The sequence below is a fragment of the Pelecanus crispus genome, chromosome 6 (assembly GCF_030463565.1).
Source record: "Pelecanus crispus isolate bPelCri1 chromosome 6, bPelCri1.pri, whole genome shotgun sequence".
NCBI lineage: Eukaryota > Metazoa > Chordata > Aves > Pelecaniformes > Pelecanidae > Pelecanus > Pelecanus crispus.
This window is the reverse complement of record NC_134648.1, coordinates 43847330-43873875: the sequence shown is the minus strand read 5'-3', so window position 1 is coordinate 43873875 and position 26546 is coordinate 43847330. Positions and strand designations below refer to the sequence as shown.

Below are 26546 nucleotides of genomic sequence, written 5' to 3'. Positions count from 1 at the left end.
ACATTAGCACATGCAAGTGATGAGGGGTATCAATCCAAATTGTGTATCATGCATTTTCCTGCTTTTTTGTTTCATTGTTATCCTTGGCTCTTCCTTCACCATCTCTAAGATCATTCTTTTGCTATGTAGAATTATGGTAAGAAAACACCAGAACATTTCATGTAAACCTAGCCAAGAGTCACTCTACAAACTACCTTCTAGGAAGCACTGAATATCAATGCAAAGAATTGTCTGGCATCAGAATCTGAAAATCTACTCAGCATAACCATCTCTGTTATTTCTAGAAACAGGAATCTTGAATTTTTCTACAAATTTCAGCCTGCTGCATGCCAAGATGTTAAGAGCTACCGGATTGCTCTGCTGCATATTCTTTGCTTAGAATGCATTGGAAAAAATCAACACTTTCCAATGCACCATCCCCAACCACCTTTGCTTAATACTGATGGTAATGAAAGGTCATGGACCCTATGCCGGAAGTTTCTATTGTGAGCAGTGTCCCTACACTGCTTGCACCAATTTGAATAAGCGTGTTTTGTATTTAAAATGCTCTTACAAATATTAAGTTTGGCAACTAGTATGTACTATAGCCCCCTTTAATAATTAATATCCACACAATGATGATAGGTGTCAATACCTTATTCTTGAAGCACTTGTATTCGACACATGCACCATTATGAAGGACTTAAACTCAGAGCAAAAAGATTTGTGAAAAGGCATATGACCTTCTTCCCACTACAATGGCCATCCCCTAATTAAGCAATGCATCTGATAGTCATTAACAGGAATGAGATAATGAATCACTTTCTCTCTTCTTTGTTAATTTGCTGTAACCAAGCGGCTAATGGATGTCAGAGCTGAGTGATTGCACTGATTATAGTGATTTATAGTTGCAACAAAACAATTTAAAACCATTCTGATTATTCATGTTAAAGATGCTTTATGTTTTGTTTACTAAATGTTTTATGTTCCCCCTCATGCCCCTCTACACACAATGAGACAGGTCTTCCTGGAAAACTTGAAAGTTCTAAGATTTTTTATTGTTTCAGAGTAAGGCATTTCATTTTGTTTATAAAAAAAAAAGTTTACCCAGTAGAAATGAAAAGCCTTAGGGTGGAAAGAAAACTTCAGTGGTGCCTAGTTCAAAAGAAGACGGAAATAAGAGGAAATAAGGCAAACTTCAAGCCACTTACCTTAGGGCTCCCAGTCCCTTCCTCATTCTCTGCAGACACATCAGTAGCCAGTATCTCTGCTTTGATGATATCCAGAGCCCTAAGAATCCAGCTGTGCTGCCGTTTGATTTGCCTCTGTAGTTCCTTCCATTGACTTGCAATCATCTGCAGCATGTCCTTCAGTCCTTCTCCAAAATGAAGGGGAAAAAAGTAAAAGCTGTAAACTCAACTGCATCTTTAAATATTATTCTTTATTCAAAGAATTAGCAGGGTATTTAAAAGAATGAATGCAATAAGAATTTTAATGTATTTTCTCAGCAGTAAATCCAAGCATTACTATTGTTCATACTGCAAAACAGTGCTATAGGGTCAAAATGTTTCTTTTAGCCATCATGCTAAATCTTGACTATGTTTCAGCTGACAATTTGAAGAAAAGGAAAATCCCACATAAACTGTGATTTCAATGCAGTATGGAACACTATGGTAATCTCACCGTCTAATATCTAGTCTTTATCTCAAAACATTTCGTAATCTTCCAAATACATTTTTCTGACCTCCAACACCTGTAAATATTTTCTGTAGTTTACAGATTACCATTTCTAAGTATATGATGACATGCACTACCCTTCTGTGCTATGGCTTCTATACCTCTTTGGAACTATACCTGGAAGTCACTAATTTCCTATAGCTTTCACATTACACAGATCTGTCTGACACTGTGAAACAATAGAGGCACAATGTACAGCATGATCAGAAAACCATAGACCAAAGGATAACTTCAACCTGGATGAAAAGTGTGCTAAGTAGGCCAAAATTAAGATGGCACTCCGTAGCAGTATATGCTGATTAAAAGCCTATTATCATACAAGTCATGCAAACGTCTAAAAATATAGGGGGTGGTGGGAGTTAGAGAAAGGGAAATCAGTATATCTCTCTCCCTCCTCTCATTTAAGGCCTCTACAGAAAAAAACAAGCCTAACCAAAGGAAAAAGGTATTTTTAATTTTAATCTATTCCTCATAAATATATTAAAATCGATGTAAGAATTAATTTAAGTGGCAAAATAAAGCTTTACCAATGCAATTACCCATGCAGAGTATGTAAAAATATATATATATTTGAAATCCTAATTCATTATCTTACTGTTATTTCCATAGCACCTACATCAAAGAATGTGTCAGTGTGAAGTTTTCAGTGATGTGATTTCAATTGAAACTCAGCTGAGCAGCAAGACCAAAATAAAATGAACAGACTATTTGCAGGCAGTATTTCATTTTATAAGTATCACTGCATTGTATGCAGTATATGAAACATTTATAAATCTTGAAGGTCAATCTGATAATGTAAATATTAATAATACATAAGGAAGTGAATATATGCAGTAATTTACAGCAATGCTTCTTCATTCTTTAATAGTCTGGAGACATAAAGACTTGCAATATTTCAGAAGGATTTACCTGATTTGTGAGATACAATAAGCTCAAGAAGTTGACGTCCTTCTTCTACCACTGCTTCTTTTAAAGCACAGTGGCTATCTACATTCAACTTAAAACTCTGAAAAAAAAGGAAAAAAAAAAGAGAGAAAAAAAGTCAGTATCAGACATTGGAGAGGCAGTTTTCATAAAACACACGTACAAAATTACTTGCTGCTTTTTATCAAGAACTACATCCCCATTTACCCAATAGCCAAACTAATTTGCGATACTAAAAGCTATTGATATTTTGGATCTGGGCTCAAAATGTTTCCATTAGATCAGCAAAGTGCATCTGTGTTGAAACAGCTGACAAATCTAGAAATTCATTAGGTTTTATGAAAAGTCACAACCCGTAGGCTATATCTGGAGTAACAGTGTTCTATAAAATACACTAAATTTATGCCACCACATATAAGCTCTGTTTTTTTCAGATTTCTTTGAAATGTTGGTGATAGCACTATTTATGAAACCATAAAAAAATTACAGCATTGAATATATTGGCCTTATGCGCACTCATACAAATCTATTAATATTGTGTTTCTGAGTTAACTCTCATATCCGTTTTCAAAGAACAAATCAGACTACTTTAGATCTCTGCATTCTTAATTTGCAAAGCAAGTATTTTTCATCCTTTTTTGCACTAATATTTTTACTAGTTTATAAACTCCCTGCTTTAACAGTGATTAAAGTATTTTGTTTCTGTTTTTAACTTATATTTTATTTTTACAAATTGCATTAAAATCTAGTAATAGAGAGAGGAACTGGAAACATGGTCTACTACTATATGTTATGCCACTTCACACACCACTGATAACTTGGATAAATTTGTGAATTATTTGCCAGAGCTTCTCACTCATACTTGCATGTAAGAAAGAGAAACAAAATACAATAAAGAAAGGGGTACTTGCTGTATTTAATCATAAATCATGTGCAGCCCTGAACACGCACATGCAACTCTTGGTCTCTTTGAAATGTCTACAGAATGAATGAAAACAATATTTGACCCCTTGGAAGAAAAGAGTTTCGCCTTCTCTTGGGAAAGAGTTAACTGGCAGAGATGAAATGAAAGGAGACTTTGCAAGTGCACATTTGTAGCTTCTGGTTTTTATAAAACTTTTTTATACTTCTCCAAATCCTAGTGACCGTGCTAGTACTGAAGGAGCAGACACCACAAAATACTCAAGAGCCCTCATTTCTTAGGGAAGCAAATATTTCCTTTCTTTCCTAACTCCTGTAGTCAGGCTGATTGGCGTAGCAGAAAATAATATTGCCAGAACTGTAATAAAATTATGTTCTTTTACTGTATTTGTCATGGTTGAAAGAGGTATGTTGCTCAGACAGACTCTTAACAGTCTTCCAGGCAGCAGTGTACCTGACAGTTAGTGACAGAATGTTTTTGAGAATTCTCCATTCAAATAAAGAGCAATAAACAGGAATTTTGCTACCTTCAGCATTTTGTCTAGCCCAATATTCCTTGTATGGGCATCTGAATATATTGTTTTGTACCAGCTGTTGAACAACTGGGTCAGCCAAGAGAAGCTAAAAAGGAAAAAGGATGCCTAGTTTATGTCCGTCCCTTTCTTAAATCTAGAGTTTTATGAACCCAAATCCAGAAGTTCGTTTTCCTTCATAAGAGCATGTCTGAACAAGCACTGACAATATTTAATTTACTGTTTACTTAAAACAGGCTTGTACTGAATAGTTTGTAATCATGCACTTCACAGGAAATGCACTATGCGTGTGCCTCGCACAGCAAAAGAGAACCTAAAGGACCTGAGAGTAGGTTGTGTAATTTCATATAATTGAAGTTGAGTATAGATGCAGCTGGATGTGGCAGTGTCTCGAGATGATGTGGATGTGTTTGATAGGAAAATTGGAAAAGATGAGGTATTCTTTTTCATTAGGAAAAAAAGAGACTTGCTGTCCTAGAAAAGATTCATTTAACATAACGCACCAGGTACTACAATAGAGCTTGATTTTCAGGTGCACCTATTAACCAGTAATAATGTTAAACTGAAGAAGCAAAATATGATGAATAAAGATGGGGCCAAACTTTTGGGTTTTGACTAGCAATATTCTCCTTGTGCAAAATTTTGATTTTTATGGATAAATTATGCATGGCACAAATACCGTGAACATACATTAAATTTAGCAGAAATAAACTCTTCTCAGCACAGAGGCATCAAAAGGAGGGAACCATTCATATAAGTATAAATACAAACAAAAGTGAAGGAAATTGTCAGTTGATGTAGTGAAGTATGAGTTTTCTCTTTAGAATTATATACATATCTGTAATTCCTTATGGGTGCTAATCTCCTAAGAAAAAGGAACAAATGGACAAGGAACAGTGGAAAGAATAGCCCTCAATCAGTGCATCAGTGCTTGTGGTTCCTCATACCTGCAGGGCTGAAAATGTGACACATGAAAAAAGCAGACAGAGTTGAAGATGTAACAAGTATTACATGTATATACAATGGAGAGATGCAAATTTGCACAGCTAAAGGTAAAATTAGACCAAATATCTGGAATGCAGGAGGACCTTCAAACACAGAGGTCTTCTCCCATCCTGGATATTTCCCATTCACTACTGTTTACTTATGGCATTTGGAAAATTGTAACTCTAACAGTGTGTGACCCAGGTACTCTGCTCCCCTCCTCCTCTGATCTTCCCTGATAATAAATGGAGCCTCAGCATCTGAAGAGAGGAAGGGAAGTCAATTAATCAAAGCCATTTTTCCAGACACATTTGCAGCTATGGAGCAGTCTAAATATCACACATGAGCACATATACATTATGGAAAATGCATGTGCATTGGCCTGACAGCAGCTTTTTAAACAACACATTAATGTCATCCCTAGCACTACAGTGTATATAATGTAGTTTACAAGCTGCAACAAGCAAAATTCCCTTATGAAGTTCTCTGCACTTTTCCCAGTCACAATGCACCTATATATAAATATCAACTGTTCTTATTTAGCAAAAAGGAAAAGTGAGCAGGAATCATGAAGTTTTATTAAAGCTACAGAACTGTAAATAAACAGGAATAAAGACTCCAAAAGTGTAAGTACAAAGCCCCAGGAGTGCTATCTTTTGTTGACTGCATGGGGCAAAGGAGCCCAGCGTTCACAAAATGAAGCTGTCCCCTGACTTTCAGGAAACTGATTGATCCATCAGACAACCATACTGCAGAACCTCCATGGGGAAAAAAAGCAGCACCTCCTGATCTACACTGGGCTCTGAACACACTAAAAATAAGAGAGCACTTTTCCAGCATATAATAATCTCTCCGTCTCAGCTTATTTGTCTGTACAAGTGAAGATGAGAAAAATTATTTGGAAAAATATTTATTTGAAGTTCCCCTGAGGATTTATTTTATGCCTGTAGATCCTGAAATTTGGGAAACTTCTATTGAGTAGGTGTCCTACAGCACGTACATATCGAGCTCTGATATGTAATCTTTCACTGTTTTGCAACCCTCTGTTCTTAGCAAATCTTTGCAATTTGGTAAAACACTGCCTGGGCCTTGACCTATTCATATCTGCAGTAAGGACGGTCAACTATTAAATATTTTTGTTTCCAAAAATATGTTTTGCATTTTTTTCAAGTCATGATATGTCCAACTAATTATTTCCAGTGTACTTTCTGTCTCTGAAACACAAATAAGCAACTAAGTATCTTGCAAACCTACAATTTATACATAGATTAGTTTAAATGACACAGCATTTTACACCTATTGCCAGATTAAGATACTGTTAAAAGGAATAATTTAATTATTTATTAAAGAATATTTTAAAAGAAATATTTTAATTTTCTCAGTCAATCATACTATTAGCATGTGTGGTGCACTGGGGTACCCCTGAGATCTAATGTTCTTGAGGTTCATTTTTGATGTTTTTAAATACCTTTGAGAAAAATATCACTGCTTCTAGAGCATTTAGTTTTTAGAGCAATGGTACAGACAATTAAAATTATCTAAGTAACTTATGATTTTACAATTTGAAATAGAAAGCTTAATTTAAAATTTCCTAATAGTCATTTGCATTTTTGGAGAAAACCACACTATGACTAAAATATGGACTGCTAAATTTCTGAACAATTGAATGCATATTTTGGCTAAGAATGTAGGAATTTTAATTATAACACTCACTGTGACAGTTACAATTAAATTGTGAAATGTAGAGTGATGGGAACAGTTTCTGGTAGAAAAGAAATGGGATTCTTCAACTGAGACAATTCTGGAAGGATAACCTTCTACAGGTATATCAACCAGAAAAGGAAGGTTAAACTGTACCCCCCCGATGAACAAGAAAGGCGAACTTGTATCAATGGACGAGGAGAAGGCTGAGGTACTCAACAACTTCTTTGCCTCGGTCTTCACCGGCAACCTCTCTCCTCACCCTTCCCAAATCAATGGACTAAAAGATGGGGACCAGAGGGGGTAAAGCCCCTCCCACTGTAAGGGAAGATCAGTTTCGAGAACACCTGAAGAACCTCAACGTGCACAAGTCTATGGGACCTGATGAGATGCATCCCAGAGTCCTGGGGGAATTGGCTGATGTAGTTGCCAAGCCACTCTCCATGATATTTGAGAAGTCATGGGAGTCAGGTGAAGTCCCTGCTGACTGGAAAAAGGGGAATGTTGTGCCCATTTTTAAAAAGGGAAGAAAAGAGGACCCTGGGAACTATCGACCTGTCAGCCTCACCCCTGTGCCTGGGAAGATCATGGAACAGATCCTCCTAAAAGATATGCTCAAGCACATGGAAGACAGGGAGGTGATTCAAGACAGCCAGCACGGCTTCACCAAGGGCAAGTCCTGCCTGACCAACCTAGTGGCTTTCTATGAAGGAGTAACTGCAGCAGTGGACAAGGGAAAAGCAATGGATGTCATCTACTTGGATTTCTGTAAAGCCTTCGACACACTGCCCCACAACATCCTTCTCTCTAAATTGGAGAGATATGGGTTTGATGGGTGGACTGTTCGATGGATAAGGAATTGGCTGGATGGTCACATCCAGAGTGTCGTGGTCAATGGCTCGACGTCCACATGGAGACCAGTGACAAGTGGACTCCCTCAGGGGTCCGTACTGGGACTGGTGCTATTTAACATCTTCATCAATGACATAGACAGTGGGATCGAGTGCACCCTCAGCAAGTTTGCAGATGACACCAAGCTGAGCGGTGCGGTTGACACACCAGGAGGATGAGATGTCATCCAGAGGCACCTGGACAAGCTGGAGAGGTGGGTCTGTGTGAACCTCATGAGGTTCAACAAGGCCAAGTGCAAGGTCCTGCAGCTGGCATGGGGCAACCCCCAATATCAGTACAGGTTGGGGGATGAAGAGATTGAGAGCAGCCCTGCGGAGAACGACTTGGGGATACTGGTGGATGAAAAGCTGGACATGAGCCGGCAATGTGCGCTTGCAGCCCAGAAAGCCAACCGTATCCTGGGCTGCATCCAAAGAAGCGTGGCCAGCAGGTCGAGGGAGGGGATTCTGCCCCTCTACTCTGCTCTGGTGAGACCTCACCTGGAGTACTGCGTCCAGCTCTGGGGCCCTCAGCACAAGAAGGACATGGACCTGTTGTAGCAGGTCCAGAGGAGGGCCACCAAAATGATCCGAGGGATGGAGCACCTCTCCTACGAGGCCAGGCTGAGAGAGTTGGGGTTGTTCAGCCTGGAGAAGAGAAGGCTGTGGGGAGACCTTATTGCGACCTTGCAGTACTTAAAGGGGGCCTACAGGAAAGATGGGGAGAATCTTTTTAGCAAGGCCTGTTGTGACAGGACAAGGAAAAATGGATTTAAACTAAAGAACAATAGATTTAGACTAGACATAAGAAAGAAATTTTTTACAGTGAGGGTGGTGAAGCACTGGAACAGGTTGCCCAGAGAGGTGGTAGAGGCCCCATCCCTGGCAACATTCAAGGTCAGGTTGGACGGGGCTCTGAGCAACCTGATCTGGTTAAAGCTGTCCCTGCTCACTGCAGGGGGGTTGGGCTAGATGACCTCTAAAGGTCCCTTCCAACCCAAAGCATTCTATGAGTCTATGATTCTATAACCAAACTCCCACAAATATTATCAGCAATGTTATGTTTTGGATAGGGAGACAGTTTCAACACACAGTAAAGCTCTAAGAAAATGGAGCAACAAACATGTGTCACTTATTTATTAAATATATGTTATATAACAATAATCTCCAAGAAAAAAAAGTTGAAAATTTTATTTTAATTTTTTTTTAATTACCACATTTGATTTGTCTTCAAGTGAATATGACTTAAAACAGTTCATTAATTTATTTGTATATTCTTAATGCAGTTACTTTTGCAACTGTATTGGTCCTGGCACAGTTACCTCCCAATAGCTTGTTATGACAAAATACCCAGCTATCAAGTACTGAATTCAACCTTTGGTTATGGAAAGGTAGCTGTCTATTTTTTTTTCTTTTTTTTTTTTTTTTTCTTGAGGAGTGGACACTGCCTAATATTTACGTATTTGAGTTAATAACCTAATAAGCCATGTAATAATGTAGTGGTATTTTCATGCTTCTGAACACTACCTACCAATGACATTCAGTAAATCAAAAAAATAACCAACATGTAAGCTGCCCTTATATTAATATGGAAATGGTCATATATTTAGCATTTTAATGACATAATACTAAATACATAATTAATTGCTCAATGGTTATATAAAATGGATATTCATATGCAATTTGTACATGGAAAAAGATCCTATCTTCTGTGAAATAGTGCATTTCACACATCATATCTACAAATATATCATCAAACTATTTGACTTTTTAACAATTGGGAAATACTTTATTTAGGAAAGCCTCACATTTTTCATCACAGATATAAAGCCTACTTAGTATTAGAAGTCACTAGAATGTTTTCCTTGGAATTAAACATTACATGTGAAACGGTTCCAGTCAATGTATCCTTTGTTCATGTTTTCCATAAAACCTAGGTGACAATAAAGAATTTTTTATTTTCTTCTTTTCTTTTAAGCTGTATTTCTGAGTGACACTCCACCTATTAAACAGAACACAAGCACTAGGGAAATGCTTTGTGCAGCTCCATAGTCAAGGCTGATTTTTACCACAATAGCAAAGGATTCTGCCTTTACTTTTTAAGGAGAACATGGTGAATCCTGATCTGAAGCTGCAGCACCCACTGAGGGTCTTTTTCTTCTCTCCCTGAGACTGTGAACATATCCTCCCTATAGCAATGATGGCCAAGGTGCTAATTATCACCAACTGCTAAGCAAATCTCCAATGCCTAATATAATATGACCATCATTTTCCTTAGATGAACCTTATTACATTACTTCCTTCTGTAACCAATGGGAGCCGGTAGATATTTTTTAAGATTGAAAAGCTAGTGGAAAGAAGGTGTGGTCTTCTACCCCCTGCAACAATGAGAAAGCTTTAACAGACAATAATTTCTTGGGTTTCTCTGGGGGTAATTCCTTCCACTGGTATCTGTAGGCATACAAAAATGGGCAAAATAATAGTATCACTGTCTATGTTGATTCACAATACCAGATTATAATCTAAAATGCCTTTAAAATTGACAGAAAACTGATCTGGGAACCTCACTACTGAAATTCCATAATTTCTCCACCTTTCATTTGATCTGAATGTACTTTTTGCCTGGGAGGACCAAGAACATTTATGAAGAGACACACTGGTGGGAGTTTAGTGAAGAGCAAACAAAATATGTTTAAAGGTGGAAATGGTGGAAGATTATAAGAAATAAATAAGACTCACTAAATAATGATTAAGACAAAGGGCCATTATTATCTACCTATATTCCATGAAACTGAACTCCAAGCAGAAAGAAGACTTATTAGCATAGTACAGTATCGGAGGGTATAGTAGATGGGACTAATGGAATTAAATTAAGAAAGAGAAAATTTAAGATAAATACCAGTGAAATTTCCCCCCAAAAGTCAGATCTATTAGGTTGTGCAATAATCTCCTAAAGGAAACAGTGAAAGCCCTGATCCCATGAGACCTTTAAATCTAGACTGGATAAAAATGTAGCGATAAGGACTGCAATGCAATGGGCTGACAGAGCAGTAGCCTAGTTCTTTCACATGCCACAGAATTTGTGACAGGCCAGCAAAACTAAATACAAAAGGGCAGGCTCTACCCCAGTAGTCCTACAGTAATTCATACTTCTGTAATATCACCTCATCACTTTCTTCTCTGTCACAGCTTTTGCCATTCCTGTATTAGGCAATCAATGTTTTTTCCATTTGCTACCTCTTAAACATGAATAGCACGATCTTCCTCACACTAAATACTTTAGGTCCCCCAATTTCTGTTTCTCATTCCTAGTTGTGTTTGCACCTCTTAGGTAATTTAGACAAGTTTTGAATGCATGATTTTAGATGTGGAGAAAAAGGATAGTCAGTCCAACTCTCCAGGAAGCCTATCTTGCAAATTTAGTTTAGGAGGCATAGAGGCCATTTTTGCAGATATTTCGTATTTCAAACTCACGTAAATTCTTCTGCTGCCAACTCTAATTTCTTTTTTGTGTTTCACTACCTAAATTTCTCTCTGCTTTTGTCTGTCTAAACATTTTTACATTGTTAAAAAAAAAAAAGTTAACATAAGGCTTCCTAAATTGAATCTCAGTTTGTTTGTTATTGTCCTGGTTTTGGCTGGGATAGAGTTAATTTTCTTCCTAGTAGCAGGTATAGTGCTGTGTTTTGGATTTAGTAGGAGAAGAATGCTGATAACACACTGATGTTTTAGTTGTTGCTAAGTACTGCTTGTGCTAGTCAAAGACTTTTCAGCTTCCCATGCTCTGCCAGGTGCACAAGAAACTGGGAGGGGGCACAGCCAGGACAGCTGACCCAAACTGGCCAAAGGGCTATTCCATACCATATGATGTCATGCTCAGTATATAAACTGGGGGGAGTTGGCTCGGGGACTGACTGGGCGTTGGTCAGTGGATGGTGAGCAATTGCATTGTGCATCACTTGTTTTGTATATTCCTTTATCATTATTATTATTTATTATTCCTTTGCTGTCCTATTAAACTGCCTTTATCTCAACCCATGGGTTTTCCTTTTTTTTTTTTCTCGATTCTCTCCCCCATCCCACCAGAGGGAGTGAGCGGCTGCATGGTGCTTAGTTGCCGACTGGGGATAAACCATGACAAAGAAAAATATTTACCAACCAAGACCTCCATTCATGTCCTGAATTTTCTGTATTTCTGCTGAAAGCTTTGGCATTGCAAACACCAAAACACAGACAGCAATTGTATTACTTGTAGTACTTAAAGTGTGAATGATATTATGCCTCTGAGAGACATAGCACAGAACCCATGGGAGTGGACCATAGCTCTTGGCAGGTAAGTAAAAGCAAATATAGTTTAAATGTTGCTAAAAGCATGCTTGTTTGTCCTTTGAGATCCTGGTATTATATTCTTTTAATGATTTCCAATCTCAGAATTTTTTAAAAATAAATTCTGTTTCACTTTCAAAACCAAATTACAGACTACAACTATATTGAACATACCAGCATACTAAAATTTCAGGCAATAGCATACATTTTAATAGACATAAAAATTACAATGAACAGAGTTCCTACATAAGCATTATGCAATTTATTAATAAAATAAACATTACTTTCAAATCAAATTTTTAAAGGTGTTTCAAAAGTTGTTACAATGGTAAGTTAGTGTAAAGAGCATGACCAAGTTGTCATTCAAAGAGTGATTATTCTGCAATTGCTATAAACCTTCTAATTCAGAACTTATGTGAAATACTTTTTCAATGAAATTTCCTGATCAAGTTAGTTCAAAACATCTTATAAGGGCAGTTTGATTTCATTATATTATTGCATGCAATATTGCATGCAATGCATCCCCTGCATGCAAACAACTTCTGCAGGCCAGGCACACAATGGACCCAGTGGAATCCCTAACTTTCACTGCTCAAACTCAGAGTATCTGCATTTTGGGATACCTCATCACCCAAGTTTTACAGTTTTGGGTGGTGAGACTTAAGAGGGGATGAACATTTGTAACACTGCTAAATCAAGTTAGCCTACCTTGTTCAGCTTCACCCACAAGTGCAAATGAATTTAAACTTTTCCCAAAGTCTGAACAATCTGGGGTTTAATGTGCTCTATGACAGCATTTGGCCTTGTTTTCTATGAAAACTACATCAGGTATTTAATATACACTCAGAGGAATATACCACCCTCTGTATTCTTGCACGTAAAAGAACACTGTGTTTTAAGGATCTCATTGCTCCCTCCTCCAAAACAATAAATGTTAGCTTAAAAGCATCCTGGATACCAGTGAGAATAAAATCCTAATGTTTTTAAACCTCAAACATCATGAATTAAAAAAAACCAACAGAGCAATACAGTTGTTCTTGAGACATAGATCAAACTTATTTATACACTATATTTCCATACACTTAGATCAAAAGACTTCAAAATCCTCTCAAGTGATAAGAGTTTAGATTTCGGTCATTGCAATTTTCCCTTCTCCTTCAGTAGAAGAAGCAGAGCTACTTTAGGATGACATCCTAATATGCTTTGCCTCTGGTTTAATGCCTCCTCTGTCCAGAGATAGCTGCAGGTCTCAGAACTAGAAAAGCTGGGACAGCCTCCTGAGGAGCTAGTTAACAACTAATATGTAACAGGCAGGCCCAACAGTGCTAACTTTTATGATGGGTTCCTATCCCCTTCCTATGCACAACTATGTAAATCTGGGGTGGTAGCAAAGAGAAGAAAAGGAGTGCTGGGGAGATATGAACCAATCAAAAACCAAAGTAAATGCAATATCCTTTTTTAATTCACAGCTGTATAAAGTACACACACAAGGTTAGTTATCTACAAATTTGGAAGACAGGTTTAGAAAAAAGTAGTACTCTTAACAATATTCAAACCATTCAGTCTCTGGGAAAATTATTAAGAAAATATTGTTTATGCTACAGGCTTCCACAAAATAAACCTCCTGAGTGGGACTGTGTGGTAATAGCTAGTAACAACTGTGTGGGAGGACAGTAAATGGACAGTCCCTTCCTTCATTAAAAACACACTAGTAATGACAGATCTCCACCACAACAGTTCTCTTACTTCTGTGATGCTGGGAGCATAAACATGGCCCACTCCTTCTCCTTACAGAGAAAAGATATGTGTCAGCTCTTCTGCACTGCATGACCTTATGGGAAACAATTTTAGATCAAGTGCAGCTTTCTGTATTGGTCAGGGCGACAGTACTCTGATTAGCAGGATATATGGCTGGATTTTCTCTTTCATATACCTGATTTTTCTCCTTTTTAGTCACCAAAAAAGTAACTGAAATTCGAAAGAACAGTCCAAACAATTTAGAAATCTGTATTTTTCCCACTGCCAGCAACCATGCACTCTCTAGCTCCAGACTATAACACAGGTACAGCCGAATGTATCAAATGACAGCAACGTTTCCTTTTGATGTTCTTGGGCACTTTAACTCAAGAAACAGAAAAACTTACATAGAGGTTATCAGGTTTACAGATTTTAAAACCTGAATAATAGCCACAACTGACAATATACATGCATTCCCTTCATTTAAGGCTGATGTCTTTCTTCCTAAGTCCTTTTATTTGCCTGTGTTATTTGAAATCTGCTGGGTTTTATCTATATCTCTGATTAGTATGTTCTGCAGAGTGCTTCCTATAAAAAGGACATACATTCAGGAACCCATGCATACCAAAGATACCTTTCAAGATAACAGCATGAAATTCAAAACTCAAACTAACAACAGGCTAAACAGATTCAAACCTAAGTCCTTAGGAAGTAAGAGATTAGTCCACTCATGGTGCTCAGATTCTTTAGCACCATCATCCTATTGTGTGTTTTGAGGAAAAAATCTAAATTGGCTACCATGGACATTGGAAATGCTCATATAGCAAAAGCACAGTACATAACTTAGTCATTTCAGAGGCTTTAATACGTTTAATAAAATTACTGTTACCACCGCTACCACAAAAGCAGCCAGTAGATTAGCCCAAGGCATGTGTATTTAACCTTATTTTCGATGAGAACAGGTATTTAATACTTCTCTAAACCGACATTTTTCAGAAAATGAGATTTTCCGGGAGATGAGAATGATTTTTTTTTTCAGACATAGCAGACTTGTTACAAACAGATGATCAGTTATCATGAGATATCACAGAAGCATCATTACTTCACCAATACAATTTCTTAAATATGAAAATACAATCTATTTTCTGTATGAAAGGATTTGCTGTTTACAGCTAAGAAAGTGCTGAGCCATGATGTGGCCAGAAACATTTATACTGGACACAGGAAAATTCTTATTTCATTTCTCTTTAGATAATAAAACTCTTAAAACTCCTGTATCTTAAGAAGAATTTGGTTTTGGAATGGAGATGACATCTAAACTTCTATGCAGAAGAGAAGTAAACGCTAGTGTGAATCAACTTGTATAATTTGTTTTAAAATACTAGTGATACTTTCTCTATGATATTTTTAAGACTGTAGCATGTAAAGTAAATATGGTGACTGAGGAGGTTAATATAATGGAACAATTCTGGGATAAAAAGCACTTTAATGTGGCACAAAACTCACGAATAAATTGAAATAAAAATTACAGACAGGGATCACACAATTTATTACAAAAGAAAACCAAGAAATTCTGATTCATGGAAAAGATCATTTAGCATATCCAAACAACACTTTGTACTGCACTGACTGCATGCAATCCTAGCCACTTGTACTTTTGTCGTGATTTAATCCTAGCCAGCAACTAAGCATCACACAGCGACTTGCTCACTCTCCCTGCCCCAGTGGGATGGGGGAGAGAATCGGAAGAGTAAAAGTAAGAAAAGTCCTGGGTTGAGATAAGAACAGTTTAATAATTGAGATAAAAAAAAGAAAAATAGTAATAATAATAATAGTAACAATATAATAATAATAGTAATAATAATATCCAAAGCAAGTGATGCACAATGCAATTGCTCACCACCCACTGACTGATACCCAGACAGTTCCCGAGCAGCGATCACTGCCCCCTGGCCAACCCCCCCGCAGTTTATATACAGAGCATGACATCATATGGTATGGAATAGCCCTTTGGGCAGTTTGGATCAGCTGTCCTGGCTGTGCCCCCTCCCAGCTTCTTGTGCACCTGGCAGAGCATGGGAAGCTGAAAAGTCCTTGACTAGCATAAGCAGTACTTAGCAACAACTAAAACATCAGTGTGTTATCAGCATTCTTCTCCTACTAAACCCAAAACATAGCACTATGCCTGCTGCTAGGAAGAAAATTAATTCTATCCATCCCAGCCAAAACCAGGACAACTTTCTACAGAACAATATTTGCTATTCTAGTTTCAACTAAACAGAACATATATTTTTGCCTAAAAACCCCGCAACAAACTAATAACCCTGGTGTGAACAATTAATTATTTTCAAGGAGGCCATCCTCCTCCATTCTACCCATGAGTGACAAACAATTCCTCTTTGTGCTATCTGGAGAAACAGGAAACCATTGGCTGCCATCTTTTCTAAGGAGATCTTACATCCACAATTACAATGAGAATAAAGTGAAATAATGAGAGCAGCCCTGAGGAGAAGGACTTGGGGGTACTGGTGGATGAAAAGCTGGACATGAGCCGGCAATGTGTGCTTGCAGCCCAGAAAGCCAACCGTATCCTGGGCTGCATCAAAAGAAGCGTGGCCAGCAGGTCGAGGGAGGTGATTCTGCCCCTCTGCTCTGGTGAGACCTCACCTGGAGCACTGCGTCCAGCTCTGGGGCCCTCAGCACAGGAAAGACATGGACCTGTTGTAGCAGGTCCAGAGGAGGGACACAAAAATTATCAGGAGGATGGAACACCTCTCCTATGAGGAAAGGCTGAGAGAGTGGGGGGTTGTTCAGCCTGGAGAAGAGAAGGCTCCAGGGTGACCTTATTGCAGCCTTTCAGTACTTAAAGGGGGCCTATAGGAAAGATGGGCCAAACGTTTTAGCAGGGCCTGTTGTGATAGGACAAGGGGTAATGGCTTTAAACTAAAAGAGGGTAGATTCAGACTAGATATAAGAAAGAAATATATTACAATGAGGGTGGTGAAACACTGGAACAGGTTGCCCAGAGAGGTTGTGGATGACCAATCCCTGGAAACATTCAAGGTCAGGCTGGACAGGGCTCTGAGCAACCTGATCTAGTTGAAGATGCCCCTGCTTAGTAGAGAGGGGGTTGGACTAGATGACCTTTAAAGGCCCCTTCCAGCCCAAACTATTCTATGATTCTATGGTTTGCTGCCCTCCAAATTGCAAACTTAAATGTAGGCAGGTTACAGCCACAGTCTTACTCAAAAGGGCGAAACAGCCACTTTGAAAGAAAGTACATCATCATGGCAACCTCTGACCATTCTTTAGCTGGTTTTGAAGAAAAAAAATGCAAAACCTATCATTACTCTCTCTATATATATTTCAGATTTCAGAATTTTAATCTTATGGAAATTCTGAAGAGTAAGACTGTTAGGACAAAAATGCCTGACTACTAGTTCCAAATTTCTAAGATGATCTTTCCTTAATTAATTTTATCTCCACTGAAAAATATTGTTTGTCAATATCTACTAATAATGCAAGAAGGATTTAAAAAGTTCCATCGAATAAGTTTAAAATGAGATTTTTTTCATTTGTAGGTTTCCATTTAAAAGTCTTGTATTATCTAGCTCTAAGTATCACACTTAGACACAGAAATGGCTTTGGCCAAAAGACCTAAGAGCACATCACAGTAAGGTGCACAACTAGGAGTTGTGCAGCAACAAGAAAACAGAGTACTGTGTTAACAACAAAGGGAAAAGTTAAGACTACAGAATTAAAAGTCCCAGGCCTCAGAAAATATATCTAGTGCCTTTCTTCTAAATCTTTTCCTCAGTGGTTCCTCACATCTCCTCATTTGCCAGCTTACTTCTTTACTGTGCTAAAACAATGTATATTTTCAGGTCAGGGATAAAGAGCAATAAAATGTCTCTTTTAGCAAACTAAAATGGTGAAGAACAACATGGTGAATTCTTATTTGTTGAGCTGGTAAGAAAGTCTGTTTGGTTTCACAAGCACAGCAGTACCATCTAGACAGATGCTTTTAGCTCATAAGCTGCCTTCAGGATACTGTTTTTGATGAGACTTGATTTGCATACCACCAAGTCTATGCTTAGAGTCTGCTAGTAGCTCATTTTGATCAGGGTGCCAATGGGCAAGAATCAGCATAAACAGAAAAGAGCAGCTACAAAAGATAAAGTGAATCAGAAACCATTTTCAGAAGTTCCTTTTTTGGTAAGGTCAATGAAGCTATCTTTTCATTAGGAAGTGATTTGAGCTTAATCATTCACAAAATTCAAAACCTACCTCATTTTTTTCTCTAGTAGGGCTGACTGAGGCCTTTGTGGCAAAGTATATTTCTGCTGAAAAACACCCCTGTTTTATGAAGACATATTAGTGTTTTCAACATCTGCCAGCTTGGGTGGCTGCCTGCAGGAGTGCCAGAAGTCAAGTGGTGGCAGCTCCATGTCAGCCCTCCCATATGAATAGGAAGCACACAGCTCCCAAATCAGTTTCACCGATGTTACTCAGTTGTGAAGACCCATAAAATTGAAAGAATAATTTCAGTGACTATTCCAGGGGTCTCTGAGAGCATTTTCATTGATAGCTTTGTGCTTTGGTGTTACCTAAAATGAAGCATATAACAACTTCTGTTCTGCAGAAAATCAGGGAACAGGGTTTTAAAATTTGCAAGAATCATAGAATCATAGAATCGTTTAGGTTGGAAAAGACCTTTAAGATCATCCAGTCCAACCATTAACCTACACTACCAAGTCCACACTAAACCAATCAAGGGTAGACTAGACTAAACCATGTCCCAAAGTGCCACATCTACCCGTTTTTTGAACACTTCCAGGGATGGGGACTCCACCACCTCTCTGGGCAGCCTGTTCCAATGCTTGACTACCCTTTCCATGAAGAAATTTTTCCTAATATCCGATCTAAACCTCCCCTGGCACAGCTTGAGCCCGTTTCCTCTCGTCGTATTGCTAACTACCTGGGAGAAGAGACCAACACCCACCTCACTACAACCTCCTTTCAGGTAGTTGTAGAGAGTGATAAGGTCTCCCCTCAGCCTCCTCTTCTCCAGGCTAAACAACCCCAGTTCCCTCAGCCGCTCTTCATAAGGCCTGTGCTCCAGACCCTTCACCAGCCTTGTTGCCCTTCTCTGAACACGCTCCAGCACCTTAATGTCTTTCTTGTATTGAGGGGCCCAAAACTGGACACAGTATTCCAGGTGCGGCCTCACCAGTGCTGAGTACAGGGAGACAATGACTTCCCTGCTCCTGCTGGCCACACTATTCCTGATACAGGCCAGGATGCTGTTGGCCTTCTTGGCACCTGGGCACACTGCTGGCTCAGGTTTAGCCGGCTGTTGACCAACACTGGTCCTTTTCAGCCAGGCAGCTTTCCAGCCACTCTTCCCCAAGCCTGTAGCGTTGCATGGGGTTGTTGTGATGGAAGTGCAGGACCTGGCACTTGGCCTTGTTGAACCTTATACAGTTGGCCTTGGCCCATCGGTCCAGCCTGTCCAGGTCCCTCTGCAGGGCCACCCTACCCTCCAGCAGATCGACACTCCCACCCAGTTTGGTGTCATCTGCAAACTTACTGAGGGTGCACTCAATCCCCTCATCCAGATCATTGATAATGATATTAAACAAGGCTGGCCCTAAAACAGAGCCCTGGGGAACACCGCTCATGACCAGCTGCCAACTGGACTTAACTCCATTTACCACAACTCTCTGGGCTCGGCCACCCAACCAGTTTTTTACCCAGCGAGGACTACACCCATCCAAGCCATGACCTGCCAGCTTCCCAAGGAGAATATTGTGGGAGACGGTGTCAAAGGCTTTGCTAAGGTCCAGGTAAATGACATCCACAGCCTTTCCATCATCTACCAGGTGGGTCACCAGGTCATAAAAGGAGATCAGGTTGGTCAAGCAGGACCTGCCTTTCATGAACCCATGCTGGCTGGGCCCGACCCCCTGGTTGACCTGCACTTGCCTGTTGAGTTCACTCAATATGAACCTCTCCATAATCTTTCCCGGCACAGAGGTCAGGCTGACAGGCCTGTAGTTTCCCGGGTCCTCCTTCTGGCCCTTCTTGTAGATGGGTGTCACATTGGCAAGCCTCCAGTCATCAGGGACCTCCCCTGTTAACCAGGACTGCTGATAGATGATGGAAAGTGGCTTGGCAAGCTCCTCTGCCAGCTCCCTCAGTACTCTCGGGTGGAAAGATTGTCTATTTTGGCACACTTTCCAGAGGTAGGCTACCTTTCAATTTGTAGAAAAAATTCATACTGTTTACCAAACCTTATGGTTACTTATCATGGCAAAATCTATGGAGTTTAAGGCGTAACTGTGATTTAAGAATGAAATTCCAATTTGTCCTACAGTTAATAATTATAATTGGGTGTATTTGGGTATCAGGGCTGTGCCTGTGTGCACACACAGTGCACTCAGTCGTGAATTCCCTGGGTGGTCCAGGAACTCCCTAGCTAGTCTCTGCACAGATAAGATAATGGGCTAATTAGGAACAACGGACCAACTTGAGGAGAGGCTGCCTTCCACCTTCACAACAAAGAGCTTCACTAATTATTTCAGGAGCTGTCCAGGTGGAAACTTCAGACAGTCACAGAGAAGACTTCAGGCAGTTCTTGCTGGGCCAAGACCAATAGACAGACACTACTCGTATGCTTTAAAGTGCTGATTAACATCCTGGGTGGACAATCTTGCCAGACCAGGTATAAGAATTAACTAGAACAATAGTTTGGGGAGTTCTACCAATATAAGCTGAAGATGTCATGCAAGAATGCTTGTAATGGGGACTTGCATTGCCATCCTATTCAAGAGATCTGACTCTTCATGTGAGCATTACCTTATGCAAAGATTCTAATAAGTTGATGTTGTAGGTTTCTTGTGGTGGTTGTTTTTAATAAACACACTCTCTTTAAGTGTCTGTGCCGCACCATTTCTCAAAATGTCAAAGATGTAGAAAAGCGAGGCTCAGTGAGGAGAGACTTTAAAATTCCATCCTTTATCAACAATTTACATTGGGACCCTAAAATGGCAGTCAAGAATTTTACGTACTGAAAAATTCGGAGGATGTTCATAACCTTGTCCTTGTCTCCTCTGCAAGACTTTTCCCAGCCAATAATGAGAAAGGGAACAAGAACTTTTTTCTGTTTTCCTGCTCCCATATTTTCTTTTCTTAGATTTTGACAGCAGAGATTTAATTCATGAATGCAAAATATTCTCTCTTTATGGCACTAATTTTGTTATTGCAACAAACATATTTCCAAGAAAACAATATCACAGGTGGTGAAATTGATAATTTGTGCCAAAGGCTAAGGCCTTGTCTCTACTAATAAAAATAAAAATACAAATACTAATCTACACTGAGTTTTCACTCCTACAACCAGAAAATCTGCACCAGTAAGGAATCATAGTTATGAGGTTTGCTAGCGCAGATGCAGTATATAGAAAAGAACCAACATTTTCTTTGTTTTCCAGGTTAGTTTGCTACCAGTGTTTGTACTATGAACCCCTAAGTCTGGAACCTAAACTTATAAAGTACTAAGCCCCTTTCACTTCAACAAATCTCAGGTGAGTCTGACAGCACGTATAACCTGACTGGCAAAAGAAGAAAATGAGCAGTGTAAGTACCCTCACAAAGACCTTGATCACCAGTGTCTTACAATGCTCAGCCGAGGGAAATTTTAACATTGAGCTTAATGTGAATTGAAGTTCATATACTTCTGTTTAAACACAGATTAAGATTTCTGACAGACAAATGCCACTGAAAAGCTGACAATCTAATTAATACAGATAACTATCTTCTGTACTATAAAAATGCTCTGTATTTTAATAGTTCAATTCTGCTGTATAGAAATGAATATGATAGCATATGTTTTCTGAAATCCAAAAAGAAAAGTCATGGTTACTTTTTTTCAGCTTGCGCAATGATTTTTTTCACTGGCTATATAGGCCATAAAAAAACCTTTAATTAAACATCAAATTGAAATGGAACTGTTCTTTAGACATTTTATTTCTTTACAGAAGTAAAGGAAAAAAACCACCTTGTTTCATAACATAGTCACCCTGAAACATACAAAGATTTTCTTACCCCAAAGATATGCAGATATCCGGAGTACAGCTGGGAGCCAAAGTACTTACAGGGAAAAGTGAAGTACAGGTGCCCACATAGTCATTTATTCTGACTACGTCTAGCAATGAAGGAGTTACCTCTGGGCTACTACTCCACATTCCAGGCTGATAGATGGTTTTGGCCTCACCTCCCACAGAACCACAAGGCAAAGTTGGAAGTAATTTGCCTGCAGAAGAGCTACAGTGCTCCTCTCCATGGAACACGGGGAAAAAGAAACTTGACCGTGACAGAGACTCAACCTGGTGATTGCCCTGTTCCTGGAATATGTTTCTTTTTATCCAGTCAAGAGTAAAAATTGCAATGCTACTCATAAAAACTCATCTCTCCAAAAGTTTCATGTTGCAGAGTAAGAGGAAAATAAATTGAAATGACCAATGCCTTTTCTGATGTCTGATCTCACGATGTGCCTGTGTCTTCAGAGCACCTGTAAACAATGGGAACCATGGGACCATGGGACCAGGTGTGTGCAGTACAAGGCAAAAATCCAAACAGCCACAAAATCCAAAATCTGCAACGTAAGGCAAAAATGCAGTGTCTTCATACTGCATTTGATAGACTACCGCAATGGGCACTTAATCTAGTGGCTGCCTGTAGGCGGTACTGCAGCAGAAATGTTTAAGAACAAAAGACACAAAAGAGTTTTCTCTGTAGCTGAAATTCTGAAGACAGTTTTCAATTCAGTTCTAATTGTATATGTGGTTAATGTATACTTAATTTAATAATGGTCACTCCTATTTTACCATAGGGATTAGGATGACATTTTTTCCTGTAATGCATCATGTGAGTTCCTGGGACTGTCAAATAATTTTTCACCATCAGATTATCAGAGAGTGGAAATGAGACTGAGCTTAGGGGGTTGATGCTCTGATGTGGGTTCAGCTAATGCACTGTATTACCTAGCTGGAGTGTCTAGCTCATTGGCTCAGAACAGCGCTATCACCAGGTTATCTTCCAATTCATACTGGCAAGAACCTAAGATTTTGGCAGAGGGAGAGGGAATTTCTTAGCTTAATTTTCCATTCTTTTTTTTTTCTTTTTACCAGGTAGAGTAGTTTACTTATTAAGATACCTACCCATTGAACAGCACACATTGATCTCTATTCTCTACCTACAGCATAAAATTTTGCTTTTGAGAACTTAATACCTGGTTTAATTCAGATCTTTGTTTCACCTTCATAACTAGAAGCAGCTCTTGGAAGAATTCAGTGAAAGTCTCATGAGGTTTTCAAATATTTCTCAATCTATAATTCTAGCCTGTAATATATTCAGAAGATTATTCATCCAAGTGTTTTCTACTTCCACCCAATGTTTTAGCTTTTTGCACAAGAACAAGATTAGTGACAGTTGTATTAATTACATGACAGAAATGCACATCAAGTAAAATGATTGAAATAATTATTTCAAATATTTTATTTAAATGATTCTGTACTATGTTAAAACTGTGGGAGAAAGAATAAGAGTTCCTTACTAGTAAGAGTTTTTTTAATGTTACAATGGAGTAAAAATCCTAGAATGACCAGCAGAAAAAACATTATCCTTTCTCCTTTTGTTACTGGCATTTTCTTTCAGTTTTGGGGCTAATTTCTGAATTGCAATGTAATTCTGGCTTTTAATTTAATTTTTAAAAAGCTTTCAGTACATATTTCAAATACAGAAAATAATTTGTTGGTATTTTCATTAAAATAAACTGCAATGCCACAAATCTTACATTAAAATATAGATGCACACTAGTAATTAAAAAATAATAATCAAATAAAAAGCAAGCAGAACACTTCAATTACTGATAGTAATCATAGTATAATCTTGTCCTACCAAGTGTGTCTCCAGGTACAGTTTAAGGCTGTCTGTCTCTGCTTTAGGAGGAGTCCAATTCTCTGTTGTTTCCATGGCTTCATTTAACCAGTGAATGAATTCATCCAGCTTGCTTACAAACCCCTTACCAGATAAGAAAAAAGAAAGAACAAGAAAAGCATATTTGTTAGTAAAATGGCAACCTGAAAAGTATATGCGCTTTTTTTTTTTTTTCCCCTAAGCCAGGAGAGTATTGTACAGTAAAATTTTGCCTTTTACAAGCATGCAAAGAAAAAAACAATTAGCAAGTGACCTTCTAGTAAATGAGGAGCAGAATGGTATTTCTGGGGATAATCTAAGGTGATATTTTGGGACAGGACAATGTGAGATCCATATAACTGTGATGAAATGGAGAAAACAGCAAAGTTTTAGAAGATATGAGGGGGATATATAAAAAGCAGTATATCAATTACAGTGAAAACTGAGCTGAAGACCTTGCACTGGGCAGACTGGGTGTAGCATGAGCACTGCTGGTTGAAAGAAGTGCTGGACAAAGCTGTATTAACAAGGTACACATCAGTAGATTGAGGGAAGAAACTACTTGGCAGAACTTGGGTCTTGTGATTCCTGTTTTGGTTCGTAGCATGAGACTCGGAGAGAAGAAATCAAACAGTAGGTGAGGCAGAATATATAGCATTTAATATAAATGCTGCTGATTGCATATGAGCCACACAGATGGTGCGCCTGAGAAGACAGGAGCTCCTGCTTCTCAGGAGCACCATTTATTTCAAGATTAGTCCCAATTATATTGTCTGATTAAAAATAGTGCCCCTGAATTTACATGATTGGATGATACTATAGGCACATACTGAGTACAGATAATTTTACTGAAGTCTTATCTACCACAAAGCAAGAGACAAAATGGAATAAACTGACCGTGATGTTTATAAGCACCCTGAAAATTAATTCTGAAAAGGAATGTCCATCTATTACAAGCATCATAAGACTAGATTAAGTTAGGTCTAATACTGGTTATATTATTAGTTATTAACTATGAATTTCTCAGCATGGTGAGAATTTTAATTTCCAGTTGGATAACAACTGGGTATACACACTCAGTATCTCACTCTCACCACTTCATTTATGGAATGATTTCTGCTAATTATTAGTCCATTCAGATAGCTAAAAGCAAGCTAAGCATAAAACTTCTAAAGATTCCTAAGCAACTCAGGAGCCTAAATCCCCTTCTCCAGAGTGGCACATGAAACTGGAATTCTAAATGAGACAGAAACAGGAGTTTGAGCAGTTGGCGCACAGCTGCGTTACGCAAAGAAGTGCAATGGTAATAACCCAGACCAAGCAGAGCCACGCTTCCTTCAAAATTCATGGTAGCAGAGTCATTTTGGCCCAACACTGTGCCAAGAAGCAGGGTCCAATAATCAACTCCTGGCTTCCCGCTGAAGTGGCTGTGCTTCTGAACGGAAGCTAGCCTCTGGCAGGACGCTCCAGTGCATACTGCAGGCACAACAGCACTCACCGAGGCACTCTGAAGACTTTTTTTTAAGTAGTAGTATTATTTTTTACGTGAGTCCCTACAAGTTCCTAGGATGAGAAGGAAGCTATTGCCATCTCTATTCACAGAATCCACTGTATCTCAAAGCATTATAAGGAAGAAAACTGTGATTCTGCGGGTTTCGCTGTAGGCTGTTTGTCAGGACATTCCAGAAAGGGGGAAGGAACACAGGAAAAACAACCCAGTGGATATGGTGACCGAGACAACGTGCCTCCACTCTGGGGCAAGTAACGAAGCTAGTTGCATCTCCTCTCTCCCACAGCAGGCCATGCTACAAGGGCTATGTTCCCCACGTCAAGCCATGGGACAGAGCGGGGGGCCAAGATGTTCCCCCGGCTCCTTTGCTTGCTTTCTTCCAGGTCGCAGTGGAGCATAAGAGATGCCAGACTGGCAGAGGAGTGGGAGACGTGAGCTGAGGGGGAGAGGAGCAGGAGAAGTCAAGTCCTTCTAGTCCCTCCAATAAATCTCTGCCTGTATTTTAGCAACGTGCTGTCCTTGAGAGACAAGGTGATATGGTAAGCACAAAAAAAAATGAAGAAAGGCTCTCTGTTGTGTATGCGTCATGTATTTTACAGAGACAGACGCGTATAACATCTGCCTGCAGTACTCGATGTCTGTATGCCTTCAAAAGGGTGCTCAGAAACATTGCAGGCTTGCACCGTTATAAAAAGCAACTACTAGCAAGCTGGTTACTTCTGCCCTCTCACAAAACGTGCCCATGTTTTAATGTCTGCTACTTCACGTTGGTGCTCAGAAACTCCCAAGCAGCAGGCCCCGGCAGCCCGGCATGTGTCCCCTCGCCACAGAGATGGGGTGGGCTGCAGGCCCGCGCAGGCCGCGGCGGGGCGCAGGAAACGCCTGGGAGCTGGTTTGGGGGCCTGGAAAGAAGATATAGATACAGTCTCCTACAGAACCACGATGAGCCAAGTTATCCGAGGAAAAGGAGGTAAGGCTGCAAGCACCAGTGCCACCTGGCACTTTAGGATCGCAGCTGGGGACATGGTGCCCGAAGGGAGACCCACGGCGGAGGGGAGTGCTGGCCGCCACCAGCCCCAGCAGATTTTCTTCTGCCAGGCAGCACAAATCACAATAATTCCAGGGTTTTTCCAATGACGGCAATAAAAGTTTGTTGAAAGAGCACATCTGTAGAAACTGAAAACAGCAGAGGGACGGGAAAAGTGAAGGGATGGGAATGGAAGGGGAGGGAAGGGAAGGGATGGGGAGGGCTGGGATGGGGAGGGATGAGGAGGGATGGGATGGGGAGGGATGGGGAGGGCAGGGATGGGGAGGGATGGGGAGGGC

General features: G+C 39.4%; 1 protein-coding gene across 1 annotated transcript in view; it reads right to left on the bottom strand.

The window, feature by feature from the left end:
- The window catches only part of AKAP6 (A-kinase anchoring protein 6), a 235430-nt gene that overhangs the window by 140672 nt on the left and 68212 nt on the right, over nt 1-26546 (bottom strand). Inside the window, exons 4-6 of the mRNA XM_075713039.1 lie at nt 23693-23815; nt 2626-2722; nt 1191-1354 (exon numbers count right to left, since the gene is read on the bottom strand). Of these exons, the coding sequence (XP_075569154.1) occupies nt 1191-1354; nt 2626-2722; nt 23693-23815 (384 nt within the window). The remainder of the gene's footprint in view (nt 1-1190; nt 1355-2625; nt 2723-23692; nt 23816-26546) is intronic.